The sequence below is a fragment of the Zonotrichia albicollis genome, chromosome 1 (genome assembly GCF_047830755.1).
Source record: "Zonotrichia albicollis isolate bZonAlb1 chromosome 1, bZonAlb1.hap1, whole genome shotgun sequence".
Classification (NCBI taxonomy): domain Eukaryota; kingdom Metazoa; phylum Chordata; class Aves; order Passeriformes; family Passerellidae; genus Zonotrichia; species Zonotrichia albicollis.
Window position 1 is genome coordinate 98,248,116 of NC_133819.1, and position 14,534 is coordinate 98,262,649.

A 14,534-nucleotide genomic window follows, 5' to 3' on the forward strand; every position below is an offset into this window, starting at 1 on the left:
TTGCAAAAGTAGCTTGTATAACTTTTACTCTGTATGCAAGTTGCACAAAAATCAAGGCAAAAATGGGGAGAAATTGCAAATAAGATGGGCCTGGAAATAGATGGCTCAGAAAGAAAAAATATGTAGAGGAAATATACTGAGAATTTGAACGAGAAGGGAGAAGGCTTATTTCAGCGCTTTCTCAACCCATCATTAGAGCTTTTTTATGTTATGAGCATATATATCTTACAAATGATTGATATTCAAGATTAAAAAGTTAAAAGATTTAATAGGGCATTTACTATAAGATGTAGGCTAAATGTATGAGAAATTTTTGTGAGTAGAATTTCCCTCTATTCTGTAGCCTATAGTGGCTTTGTGCAATAGATACCAGAGTAGGGTATGCCAGAGGTCTGTGTTTACCAGATGCATTTAAATGCATTGTATTTTGCTCTACTTGTAAAATGTTTGCAATATCATTACTTGATATAACGGATTCCCTTTTGTCTGTGTATGAAAATGCTTTGACGAAGATCTGAAAATAGGTAGAATTTAATGTTTTAAAATAATTTTTTTGTAGGGACTAAATTTTGTTTATTGAAATGGAAACTGGTCTTACAGAGCAGAATTATGTTAACAGATTGAATGGTGAAGCTTTGGGTCAAAGCATCTCTGAACCATGTAAAGAAATCCTTAGTTTATATGAAGAATCATTTATTATTTTTTTCACAGAGGAATATTAATCTGCAAAATTTGAATGTTTTCTTAAAAATAACTGCATAGTGTTTTTATGTTGCTTCTTCTGCACCCTCCTTTAGACCCAAAAATGGAATTAATTACCTTCTCTACTTTGCTGAGTTAATAAGTGGATTTTTATAATTCTGTAAATTTTTGTTTGTTTCACTTAGGGTTATGCTGACACAAAAGATACTTTAGGTAAATGCATCCTCTCTTTGAGTGAAACAACCTGTGACAAAGGAGAGGGCATTCTCCCAGGAACTCCCAGACTACAGGCTGCTCTGCGCCTTCTCTTCTCAAAAAAGCAGCTGTAAGTAATGCTTTGTAGCTTTTCAGCACATCTTCTCATCTTGATGACAGTAATGTCTTCTCCTAAATGTTATGCTGTGTCTTGATTTGAAAGGTTAATTAATAAAGTCTGAATTGAATTACACCCTATATTAACTTTTGAATTACACCCCACATTAACTTTTAAAACAAATTAATTTCTAACTGTACTGCTCAAATTTTCCAGTATGAGTGCTTTATATATTTACTTTAAGTATTTGTTCATTTAGGGTTCGTTCTGTAGCTGCTAAACATTTAGCATTCCATGTTCTTAATGAGGAAGGGGCAAACCTGAAACGCCCGTGCCTGAATGGTAATGTCCTTTCCAGCATTTCAAACTTATTTATTATAGAGGGAGCTATGGAGCTAAAACTGGATGATAAAATGAACTCAATAATTAAGGTTAGTAAATTCTTTCTAAATTTTGCTCTTCTACCTGTCCAGTCTCTGAGTTTTCACTTTCAGAAGTTTGCGGTGTTTCATACAAATTGCATTGCTTCATAAAAATAAGTCTGTTGATGTATTCTTTCTGTGTGTACTGAAACAGAAGTTCTTGTGCTGCCATTTGCAACACTAAGAAAAAAAATCATTCCTTTTTTCCTTCTCTGCAGAAAAGATTTGATTGCAGAGAACACAGTCCTGGTCTGTTCATAGCAATTTCATTCTGTGTAGATAGTCTGATTTTTTTTCTAGATATTTTTTCTAGATTTTTTCCCCACAAAACCAATTTTTACTAAAACAGGAACAAATAATTTATAATATGAAATATTTTAACACAGATTGCAAAATTATGTCTGTGTTTACTTAATATTTCTGCTGTTGCAAATTGTAAAGCAAATCATGAGTGTATGACTCAAGGAAATACCTTTCTGATTTCTCATCTCCCTTTTATTCTCCTTTCTTCATTCCCCTCAATACTTTCAGATTAACAATATGATAAGCAAATGCTTAGATGCTTGACTCTATTGCCATTAAAAAGTCAGTCCCCTTTATAGACTTTAAAGCATGTTCTAGCATTTCTGTTTAGTCTCAAGATTTTGTCGTCCTACATAAATTGGGCTTTATTTGTTTATTTATTTATTTATTTGTCTTCAGCTATGATGCACTAGAAACTGTTTGGTTTTCACATTCCACAGAAGTTATTAGAGATTTGTTGCAAAAAGATTGTAACCTAATCCATTCCTCTTACATGTATGTAGGATCTAATCAAATACATTCTAATAAAGAATTAATGTATTTTTTCTTTTCTGCTTCCTGTTAGGAAATTTGGCTGGTTACCTTGTTTCATGGTAGCATACTGGATGCAAATCTAATCTTGTTTTACTTTTAGGCAGAAACTGTTGAAAAGCTGTATGATATTTTGACTTCTGATGCTGTTGACCTAGTTTTACGGAAGTCTGCAGCTGAGCAGCTGGTTGTTATTTTAGAAGGTAAAACTCTTCAGAAAATTTGTATTCATGTGCTGGTCATTTGGGAGCTTGAAGTTTTGCTGAGTTGCTGCTTGTGCTAAGGGTCATTTTTGTAATTTTTTTAAAATTAATTTTGGTAGAAAGAAGTGATTGAATTGCAATGCAAGTAAGCAGTCTTGGAGCATTATTTCCCTTGGTGCATAACTGTAGAGTTTCAAAGACAGCTTGATGTCTTTATATACTCAAACTCTAATTCAATAATGTTTTCTCCAAAGAATTTGCATTCTAATGACAGCATGCAAGTTCTTTACCATGGGAGGGTAAAATCTTAGATAATATGAAAAATACTGTTGGAAAAATTGCCACAAAAATGAGGAAGTGTATCTACTTTATCTCACAAAATATATGTAGTTATGACTGCAAAAAATTTCAGATGTTTCAAAATTGAAACAAAGCATAGGATGAAATTGTGAAGGAAAAAAATACAGTTTTATCAGGACAAATTTCAGATGAAGGATCACTTTTTAGCTATTAAAAAACAAATAAACCAACCCAACCAATTCAAATATCTTACCTTTTTGCTGTGTATGTTGTTGAATATTCTTAAACTAGCTACTCTACAGGGTGATATCAGTTGAAAATACTCTCTTGGTGATTAAGTAAATGCCATTTTCAATTCCATATTATACTGTTAAAGTGTTTTAAAATATTTGAAGTGACATCCTTGTTTGACTAAAATTGAGTTACAGTGGCATTACTGTAATTTTTCAGTGTAAAATTCTTGTGGGAATTTATGGAATTTATTTAAGAATGTGGTGTTCAAGAGGCTCCTATAGTCAGGTAAAAATACTTTGAGGAGGCTTGCCTTGCTAGAGATCTATATTACTGTTGATTGATTGGCAATATTAGAAACTTACTGTAGATAGCAAAAGCTTGTAATCTTATTAAACAATATTAATATTAAGCATTTTTATATTAAATTTGTGTGAAACCAGTCATTCTTGCTATCTTTTGGTTTTCCTACAGATACCAAAATGCATGACATTCTGAAAAAGTTAGGTGTGATAGAAAAGATATTGGCCTACCTTAATGAGTGTGTACACGTGGATGGCAAGGTAAAAGTACTGTCAGAGGTTCTTGTGCAAGCATTGCACAGCATGACAGCAATGGAGTCTGCCTTTTCCTAGACTTGCAGCACTGGTCTTTGTGCATTAGTGCTGCACTGAATACAAGTGGTTAATAACAATTATAATTAAAATGTGTATTTTGCTCTAGTTTTGATAATGCTAAGATTGAGAAAACATATCCAGAGAATTGTGTATGGTGAGGTTCTGGAATGTACCAGAACTTCCCTGAAAGCTTTCTCAGTAGAGTCTTACTAAGCTTTCTTAACAAAAGAATGTTAATGACCATTAAAAAGCAAAATGTTATGTATAATTGTATCTAAACTTAAATTCTGAAGCAAATTATAATTAAAAATGAGATGTAATTGCATTATGTCCTATTGTAAACAATTCAGATTAAATTTCAGGTATAACTTAGTTATACCTGAAATTTCTGACCAATAGAAGATCACTTCACCAGGGAGGGTCTCTTGGTGTAGATGATGGAGCTTTCTGTTTTTGTAATATATGGGCAATCTGATGCTTGATTTTTTTTTTTTTCTGGAATTCATTCTTTGAAATCCTTTCATGCAAGCACATTTAAACTATAGTAGGTGCTCAATGTAACTTCAATAGATAAAGTTTTTTGGCTTCTTGAATAGTATTGTTACTGCATTCCAGCAGTTGAAATCTTGAGTTTTTTTAAGAAATCATGAGAATTTTCTTGTAATAATGACTTTTTTTCCAAAAATGTTCTAGAGAAAAGAACTGCTTGATATTTAGTGGACTTCTTTTTTTTTTTTTGTCACACTAATGAAAATTACTTCTTCAGAAACAGCAGTTTCTTCCCTCATATTGTCAGTATCTAAGATTATCTCTATGGCATTAAAGAATGTTTTGTCCAATTTATGATCTCTTGTATAGAAGTACTGTGTAGAAGTAAACTGTTCTAATACAGTTGAAGAAATTGAAATATTGGGTTCCTCAGGTTTCTGAATGTTGCATTGGTTTTTATTATGTCAGTTTTATTGTACCTTGTTTAGAGAGAGAAAGTAATGCAACTGTTGTTTTGGTTTGGGTAGTGAATAGATATTGCTCAATAATAAAGAAGGACAAGCATGGGAAATATATTGCCCTGAGCAGATTCTTCATAATCAAGTAAGGGTCTAGGGTGAACTTTATAAAGGGCTAAAAATATTATTTTAAAGTTTAATTTAATCCAGGAAGGGCTCAGGCAACAACTCTCTAGGGCCTGTGACATTAGGACACTGTCCTGAAGGAATCTAGTTTAGATCTTTGGTTCTCCCCTTGAATGTTTTTTTTTTATTTAATCATAAAATCGATATCAAAGAAAAATAAAAAAAAATCCTACATGTTCTTAGAAAAGTGGCCATTGAGGAAAGAAAATAAAAGAAGTAGAGAAATAAAAATCAGCATCTAAATAAGGCTTTATATATAATTGTGCAAAAGATATTTTTTCCATACTAAGTAAGTAGGGGCTTTCATTCATGTGGAATGAAAATGAAATGTATTTGTTGATGCTGTTTACAAAACAAATTTTAAAAGCAGAAGCTCATAGGTAATGATACTGTGAAAGAAATACTCTCTTCTCATTCTTAGGAGCTGTGACTTTGGTTGTATTTTTGGCCATTCATTGATACTTAAACTTTTAGCAAGCTGCTTTCCATTCTCATGATCTGACAGGCTGGGACCCAGAAAATTAGTATCATATGACAAACTATTTACATATTTTTAAAATTAATAAATTTAGATGGTTGTAAATACTTGGTGTTTTTTTAAATCCTTCAGCATCTATACTTCTTAAAATTCTATAATTTGTAAGCAAATGTTATAATTCTGTTATGAAGCCAGCGACCAATAAAATTACCATCAATTAATAGTAAAATGAATCAACAAGTAAATATTTTCTTAAGAAAATGAGATTGTCATCTAACTGAAATATGCTTGTCTAAGGAAGTTCTAGACTTCTCTTTCACAAATGATTGAATATATTGCTTAATAGTGGGACAGTGTGTGTTAATTGTACCATAATAAATTGTACTGATAATTGTATTTATTCAATCTTTTTCTCTGTTCCTGTAGCTTATGGAATCCTTAGTGGTACCATGTCTGATACTCCTACGCAAAATTGTGTGTGCTGACCCAGTTGTTCGCCTGTCCCTAGCACAGCAGCCTTCTCTACTACTTTTGCTGTTCAGAGGTGAGAACTGTGTTTGCATGTAATGCCCCTGTCAAAAGATGGTTAGATACTTTCTTAAATACCTTCTTAAGAACTTTGGATCACTTCATGGTATCAGATTCTCATATTTAAAACAGAAATAACTGTGTGCTAGTTTTCCTATATTGTGGCATGTGTTGAAAGTGTTGGCAGGAAACTGTGGAAAGCCGTTGCTTTTAACTAGTGTTCTTCTATGTATTATTAGTTATCAGTTTTTTCTAACATGTTTTTAAATATCTTTATTCAGTTTCCCTGATACTCCAAAGTGATCGTGCTGTTTTAATTGAAGCTGCAGTATTGCTTTGTCTTCTGTTGTTTGATGAAATAGCAAGAACAGAAACATGGTATGAAAATCCACTTATTTCATAGCATAATGTCTAGACAAATTTTAAGTTTTTAATAGAAATAAATTTTATTTATCTCCAGACAAGTTATGCTCCAAACTTTTGTAGATCCAAAATTTCATACTTACAGTCCAGATTGTTTCAATAACTGAATTACATGCTCTGAAGGCTTACATGGCATATTTTTGCACTCTGTGTCACAGACATCTTTTGTGAAAAATCCTTTCTTTAGGATTTTTCCCCTTTCTGAGAAGCTGTGGCCTCAGCAACAAAATGTAAACAATGGTTATCTGCTGCTGTGGAATGCAACAGGTGGATCTGTGATTGGTCTCCTGTGGATGTTTGGATTTACTGACCACTCACGGCAGAGCTGTTTTTGCTTTCTGCCTGAACACAGAACTTTGTTTATTCATTCCTTTTCTATTCTTAGCAAGTTTCTGAGAGCTTTTCTCTCTATTCCTATTAGCATAGTAATAATGTAATATATAGCATAAAATAATAAATCAAGCCTTCTGAACATAAGGTCAACATTCTCGCCTCTCCATCCTGAAAAACCCTTGCAAGCCCTCTAACACTCTGAATACCTTAGTGTTAATTTTATTTTTCAAAAAACCTTGATTGGTCTGTAATCCATCTTTTCCATGAATGGAAACTGCACAAATCAAATATCTAGCTGTAGACATGGTTTTTAAACTTAATTAGAATTCTTCTGTTTACCTTTGCTTTAACTGTCGCAGTTGTCTTCAGACCTCAGCTTACAGTATTTTATCATTTAAAAGCTGCATGTGTGTGCAAAAATGTGCTTTTAGAATTCACACTTGTGAAATATACTGAAAATACTTGTAATGTGTGGTTTTTCTCTAACAGAAAAAAGGAAACAAGTATTTGGAGTTTTTAATGTACAGTACATCTTCTATAAGTATTCCATATGTGTGTGATTTAAGAAATATCTTAATATTGGATAATTATGTAGAAATACTGTTTATTAATACAAATTATTCACCAATGGGTTACTTCAGATTTGGCTAAAGAGAGAAATAAGGAAATAACGTGTGTAATACTAGGAGAAAATCAAATCTTAAAATAGAGCACAATAATTATGACTTAATCTCTTGCAGGGCTGATGGCATAACCAGTAATAATAACGAGGCACCTGCCTTCAGTTTACCTGTTGCTGTTGTTAGAAGGTAAGTGTGGGTGCTGGCTGGTTGGTTGGGTCATTGGTTTTGATTGTTTTACAGTTAACTGCTGATTTCCATTTGCTGTCCTTCCTGAAGTATGGAAGTGGTAGAATGAAGGGAAACCTTGATCAAAGCATTTTTATGATGATGAAATCAGTGTTTTTAAATAGGGATTTTTTTTCTCCATGTCTTTGTTCTCTGTGAAAGAGTTTCAAAAACTTCATTTGCAAACTTACAAGCTGATCATAATAGAGCATTTAATTTAAAAATGAGCAAACAAATAAATTCTCACCAACCACTTTCAAAAAAATTGTTATTGTTATTTGTGTATTTTTAGGTACCATCTCCCAGTCAGGATCACTGCTCATCATGTAGTAAGCCCTAATACTGTCGTGGTGCCATTGTCTTCTGAGTGCTTGGCTATGAAACCTGTGGCAGATATGCTTAAGATGGCTTGGAATCTGTCATGGTACCATGGCATTGAAAATCTACTGCAGCTGGTAAATTATGAGAAGGAAACAGAAACGTGAGCCATTTTATCTTACATTTTAAGTCCCAATATATCTCAATTAAATTAGTGTTTCATGAAGTTTAAATAGCTTTTCAACTTCAAACAGCAGTTCAAGCTGTTAGTTGTTTGAGAATGCTGTCATTTAAATGTAAAGGATCACATCCCAAGAGGATGAAGGTATGTTGTCACAGCTAATGTTTTACCTAAATTGCATTTTTACATGAAGTCTGGAGCTTGATCTAACTTTCATTGATAGTCAGGCTAATTCCAAACAATTTTAAATGAGATCTGTGGCTGTTTTTCTTTATAGTCATTAGGGTTTCTTAGGGTACTGACTTGTTTTTCCTACTATGTAGACCCCCAGCTATAAAGTTGCATGACTTTCTCTTGGTTTTTTTGAAGGTTTAGATTTCAAATAAATATTCTTCTATTAAGAACTAGTATTTAGGTATCATTTTTCCAAAGAACTCAAAACAGCTCATGATTAACATGCAGTGGCATTGTTTTTGGTTTTAATTTTTTGTTTGGTTTGGTTTTTTTGAAGGGTTAGCCAAGAAAGAATTGGCTAACAAAAATGATGTTTTGAGCTAATTTCTCTTTTATCTTCTCAGTTAAGCAGGAAGGGGAAGAAGTCAGCACTCTCTGAAACAGTTTGTAAAGATACTGTCTGTTAATAATTTTTCTCTATGCCTTTTCAGATTTTTAGACTCGCTAAAACTTTCCTCGGAAGACATTCTCATATTGAAAATAACTCACACAGACTATGGACTGCAGGATTGTCTTAGTTTGATCATTCAGGCAGCATCCCATAGGGATGTTAGAACTGCTCTCACTAGGCTCAGCTTCTATGTCCTGAATGACAGACTTGCATTAAAATGCAGTTCTGGGCCTTGTGGAACCACTTTGAAAAGCTTTGTTTGGCAGAAAGCAATGAACAGGTAAGGTATTTAATACAAGAATCCATTAAAGATTGTTGTACTAAAATGGTAATATTTTTACTTTTTGTATTTTAACTTTAGGGAATTGATTGTCAATGCATCTCTGATTCTGATAGATATGTATATATATACACACACATCTATCTGTCTACCTACCTACCTATCATATGTCTGTATATTTATATATTAGATATCTATTTATATCTGGGCTGACAGGAACCTTAGGCAGCTCAACAAGGGGAGGTGCAGAGTGCTGCACCTGGGGAAGAGCAAGCCCATGCCTCTGGGGTGAACCAAGCTGGAAAGCAACCTTGCAGAAAAGGGCCTGGGGTCCTGTGGCACATCGAGGTGAAAATGAACCAGCAGTTTGATTTGCAGTAAAAAAGGCAATTGTTATCCTAGGCTGCTTTAGGGGCAGTCCTATCAGCAAGTTGAGGCAGGTGATCCTTCTGTTCAGCACCAGTCTGGAGCTCTGGGTCCAGTTTTGGACTTGCCAGTATACGAGAGAATCATATGGAGCTCACATACTGGAGAGAGTCCAATGAAGAACCATAAAGATGATGAAAGACGGGAATATCTTTTCTTTGAGTAAAGAATGAGAGGACTAGGACTGATAAATGTGGAGGAAAGAATACTCAGAGTGAGGATCTTATCAATGTGTACAAGACCCAGAAGAGAAGTTGAGGCCAGACTCTTTCCAGTGGTGTCCAGTGAGAGAAGGAATGGCCACAAACTGAAATACAAGAGAATCCTTGTGAATGTCAGGAAGCACTTTTTTACTGTGAAGGTGACCAAACACAGACACAGGTTGCCCACAGAGCATCTGTGTCCTTGGAGTTACTCAAAAGATTCCGGGACACTGTCCTGAGCAACCAGCTGCATGTGTCTCTTCATAGGCAGGGTGGCATGAACAGGTGACCTCTGCAAGTCCCTTGCAATCTCAAAGATTATGTGATCTTGCAATTTATATGAACAAAGCCATCAAATATTTAAAATTCTATATTTAAAATAAGGGCTTCTTGAAATATATAGGTAAACGTTGCTATTATTTTCAAATGCTTATATTTAATATATAATTAACTTTTTATTTCCTATGTGACCCTGCTCAGATTTCTCCACAGTTTACTAAAGAGAATTCCATTATTAACATATGTAAATAGATTTAAAAATTCCATAACTATTTTGCATAACAATAAAAACATTAACAGTATATTGTATATATTGGTGTATCATGGGCCAATACTGTGCCATATTTGTTATATATATAATATACGTATTTACTCCATATAATTTAACATTTGCAGTTATAATTTAACTCCAGTCCTATTAGCCTGAGATTTTAAATGCTCTTTTATAAAGGTGCAAGTATGAAAACTTTTATTTGTATTGCAGGTTTCTACAAGTGCTTCCAGCTTCAGTGGAAGATGAAAAGCTTTTGGTAGATGTCCTAAGATTTTTGAACAAATTGCTTAGAGAGCAGAAATCAAATCTGGAGTCAGACCATCTCAAGTGGATCTTGAAATCATTGCTTAAAAATGTAAGAATGGGGTTGTGTATATACTTGCATGATTTGATTGACCACACAATTGTATTTGCACACACGTGTGCGTTCCTGCAGAGCTGCATGGGGGTGTGCTTGGCTACCCAGCTATGAATGTATTACCTCTGCAACATGGAAGAGCATCCACTGTCTTACAAAGGGTATACTGTGTTAAATACAGTCTGCATGCACTTGCATTTTCCCATTTGCAAATACAGTCTTAGCATTTGTGGAAAAATGCTTGTAGACTTAATTTCAGTTACTTATAAGACTACAGATACTTCAAATTATATCGCTACCTGGGAAATCTATAAGTTGTTTTAAGTATGACCCATTCAATACATTAATATAAAACCTTAAAGCCATTTGATATGAAGTCTTTCAAGCAGCTAGGAAGTCCAAAATGCAGCCTGAACTAATTTTGTTACTATGTTTTCTGAGTTTTTGTGATCTGGTTTTTATTGCTGGCTACTGCTGTATTACTTTTGAGTTTTCTTTCAACCTTCATAATACACTGTCTTCTTAATGCCAGGATACTTGAAAGGCCTTAGCAGTAGATTCTTTTATGGCATTTAGTAGATTCAAGATTCAAGTTAGTGGTAGGATTATAGGAATTTTTCACTAAACTTGTTGCAGTTGCTTCTTACTTAAGTAATCATGGCATTTCTGCTTTATAATGTGTGTGATTTGCAAGTTCTCAACAGAAAAAAATTTGCTTTAATGAAGGCATTAAAAGAGGATTTAAACAATGCCGTATGTGACTGTATTTTTTATTCTTTTCTTTTAGCAGCCAAAATCCCTTACGGGCCTTCTGGTGCGACCAGAATCCCAAGTGCAGGATGAAATGGATGAAACACAGGCTGCTGTCAGGCAACGACTGGATAAAGAACTCATTCGTCTTTTTAACCTCTTGTTAGTTTGTTCCATGTCTGTGACTGACAGGTACAGTGCAAATGGACCTGCCTCTGTCATTCTGACCAGGCATCATAGCAGCTATTGCTGCTGAATTTTGGTCACAATTTGAATGTTGTTACATCATGGCTCAATTGCTCTGAACCATGAATATACACTCTAGAAATGAAAATCAACATTGGATATTCCTTTTGACTGTAAAATCAGGAAATGAACCAGGAAATTTGAAAGAGAATGTGCTAGTGGTCACTTAGCAAGTGGATAATTAAATGGATTGCATGGAGGAGATGGGCTATTTCGCTGCTGCAAATTTGCATGAGCGAATGGTGACTGCATTGATTTTGTAGCATGTATTTATAGCAAAGTAAAACATTGAAATATTTGAAACAGCAATAAATGCTTATTTTCATTGAACTCCTTTTTGGCCTATTTGCAACAGCTACTTTTAGCATGAAGTTCTAACCTTTTTCTGTCAATTGAGCAAATACAGAAATTTAAATTATTTTTTCTTCAAATTTCTCATAAAACTTTTCCCACAATAAATCTCTCCATCCAAATGTATCTTAAGAGCTAATAAAATTTCAGTTTAAGATAATATTTGATTGTTTAGTGTCACAATATACCTTTGTGTATATTGTGAAAATATTTTCAAAATTATATCTTTTTCATTATTTCCACTTGGTTATTTTCTAAAAGCTTTGTCAGTGCGAAAAAGGCATATTATAGAAATCCATGCTAGTTATGTATCTCACACTCCTGTTTTTTTTAATCTACTTAATTCTAGATTTATTGTGTTTTACAGAAAATGTTTTAAACTTGTCTCTTGAATCGGAATGAACATAAGTGTAACAGGCCATACATTTAAGAGTTAGACTTGATAATCTTTGTCTCTCTCTTCCAACTTAGGATATTCAAGACACTGTGTGATTCTGGAACTGCTGAGTTTTGCAGCTCTTCTCAATGTGTCATCCATTGTCCTCAAGCTCTTGCTCTTTGTTTAGCATGTTCCTTAATAAAGAGTTATATCTCATTTGTCTTTTTTAGTTAAGCTACTTCATTGTAATCAGATGCAATGTTTTCAGAACCAAGGAAAAGCTAGAAATGTCAAATTTGATTTCATATTACTCTTTGCATAATGTAATATTAAGTAATTGAGATGCTGAGCCTCACAGGCTAACAGTAAGAAGAATCAGGCATTGGCCTTTTTCAAAATGATTCTTTGTAGCAGCTTCATATTGATGGTTCATCTGTTTTGCTTTTTTACAATTAAACCAGAGAGAGCTTGGAACTTGCTGGCTCATTCAGAACAGAGCTGGCTCTGAAGCTGCTTCAGTGCTTAAGGCTAACAGATGCACCACATTTTTATGGACTCCCATCACTGGAGAGAACATTACAAGGAATGGTTCATGTTACTGCACTTCCAGGCTGGAGTACCTATTCTGCTGCAGTTGATCCTGTCACAATTTGTAAAAAATATTTAACAGGTCTACTTGAGGTGAGTAGCTTATGTTCTTACTTAGCTTTTGGTTTGAATGCTGGTAAAGAACTGTATAATTAATGATACTATGCTTTTTACAGTGTACTTTTAGTGAATGTTGTCAGTAGCAATAGGTGTGGGAAGGATGCTTTTTCCTGCTAAGTAAGTAGGAATGATATGGAGACTAGATTGAGTGATGTGTGTCTGTAATTGTGAAGATTGGTTGTATCGCATGTGCTTTCATCATTGGTTTAAGAGGTAATACAAAGTAACTGAAGTTTTAAGCAAGATAAAAAGTATATCTGGTGTTTTTAATAACTGAAACTCCAAGAGGAAAAATCCAAGATAACTTCCCCCAGGCAAAATCCACATATGAAAGGTGGTCTGGGAGAATAGCTTGTTGAGTAGATTGTTGACACAGAGAAAGCAGAAAAGAGGTAATTCAAGGGGCTGCAGTTGTTTGAAAGACAAAATTTCATTCTATTTTCAGTGTTCTTCATGTATTCCAAGTGCATGGATGTGTTAGACAGCTAGCTTCTGCTCCTAAAATTAATGTCTTTTGAAAACTCCAGCCTTCTTAAAAGGAAAAGCATAATGCTGTCTTTCTGTTAAACAGAATTAACATCTTCAGTAGTGCACTTTTAGAAATTTTTAGTTCAAATACCAATACATCTGATGAAGAAAAGATATAGTTTTAGGGGCCTTAACTTGCCAAGATGTCTTGAGTAGAAGGAAATAAACATTTTAGACCTGTTTGATAAGATGAGCTCTGTCACTTGAAGTGTAGACTAAAAATGGCACTAAGGTTATAGATGTTGTCATGCAAATGAAAGAATATTACTGCTGAAAATAATAATAAATATTATGGCATGCAATGAACTTGTGTGTGTAAGCTCTTGTTGAGAAGAATTAGGCAGTTTTATTTGGCCTAAATATGAAAGTAAATGTGGGTGTCTTTTGGAGAAGAATGGAGAAAGTGAGTATTAAGAAAACTTCTGTGGGCTGGGACACTGAAAGGAAGAACAAGAGCAGAAATGCAGTGATTTAAATCACTGTGTTTTTGTGGAGAAAAATAAATCTAGAAGTGTAACTTCCAAGATGATTATTTTTTTACAAAGTATTTTGGGGCATATTTTGTTGAAAGCAGCATGTCTTTTAATATGCTTTTAATACGGTTACTTACTTGGTCAGACACTTTATTTTATGTTAAGATCCACTGACCTTTATTTCTGTTTATTAGCATTTGATATAGAAAACTGATACATTTCTTCAAATCACCATGAAGTATATAAATGACACTTTCTCGTGAACACTGAATTTTGAAATGAAAATTTATTTTTAATTCCAAACATAGCAAAAGAAAACCAAAAGAAAAAAAGAAAATAAAAAAAAAAGAAAATAAATGAACTTTCAGCTCCTTGAAAAGAAACTTTCAGGTTTCTATTCAGCTTAGAGCTTACTATTAAGCTTGACTATATTCTTCATTTGAATAAATCAAAAACTACAGTTGTTCAGAAGTTTAAGTGTATAGGAACCCATGACATGACCAAATGACTCAGAAATAAAGAAATTGTTAAAATTCAGCTAGAAATCTGTCAACTTTCATGAGTTTAAATAATGATTTAGTGTGTAAGATAGTTGGTACTCTGTGTGCTGTTTACAGTAAAGCTTACATGAACTTGTTCCTCCATTCTTAGGTCATCTCATCATTTTATGTTGAGTGGGGGGGAAATGCCATGTCCTTCATGGGAAAAGGTGTGACAAAAAGCACAGTCCTTTGCTTGCTTCACTTGTCTCACGAAATGATGGCTCAAGCCAAGCATATGGTGAGTGCAT

The 14,534-nt window shown here is 33.8% G+C and overlaps 1 protein-coding gene across 4 annotated transcripts in view; it reads left to right on the plus strand.

Annotated features, from left to right (window-relative positions):
* The window catches only part of RTTN (rotatin), a 79,952-nt gene that overhangs the window by 24,727 nt on the left and 40,691 nt on the right, over positions 1-14,534 (plus strand). For 3 of the 4 annotated variants that reach the window (XM_074547875.1, XM_074547882.1, XM_074547890.1), the window contains 13 exons: positions 888-1,027; positions 1,275-1,446; positions 2,375-2,474; positions 3,480-3,568; positions 5,660-5,777; positions 6,043-6,139; positions 7,258-7,326; positions 7,658-7,846; positions 8,530-8,769; positions 10,162-10,306; positions 11,097-11,251; positions 12,497-12,716; positions 14,396-14,524. In XM_074547875.1, coding sequence (XP_074403976.1) covers positions 888-1,027; positions 1,275-1,446; positions 2,375-2,474; positions 3,480-3,568; positions 5,660-5,777; positions 6,043-6,139; positions 7,258-7,326; positions 7,658-7,846; positions 8,530-8,769; positions 10,162-10,306; positions 11,097-11,251; positions 12,497-12,716; positions 14,396-14,524 — 1,863 coding nt within the window. The remainder of the gene's footprint in view (positions 1-887; positions 1,028-1,274; positions 1,447-2,374; positions 2,475-3,479; positions 3,569-5,659; positions 5,778-6,042; positions 6,140-7,257; positions 7,327-7,657; positions 7,847-8,529; positions 8,770-10,161; positions 10,307-11,096; positions 11,252-12,496; positions 12,717-14,395; positions 14,525-14,534) is intronic. The other variant, XM_074547887.1, reaches the window with a different exon arrangement.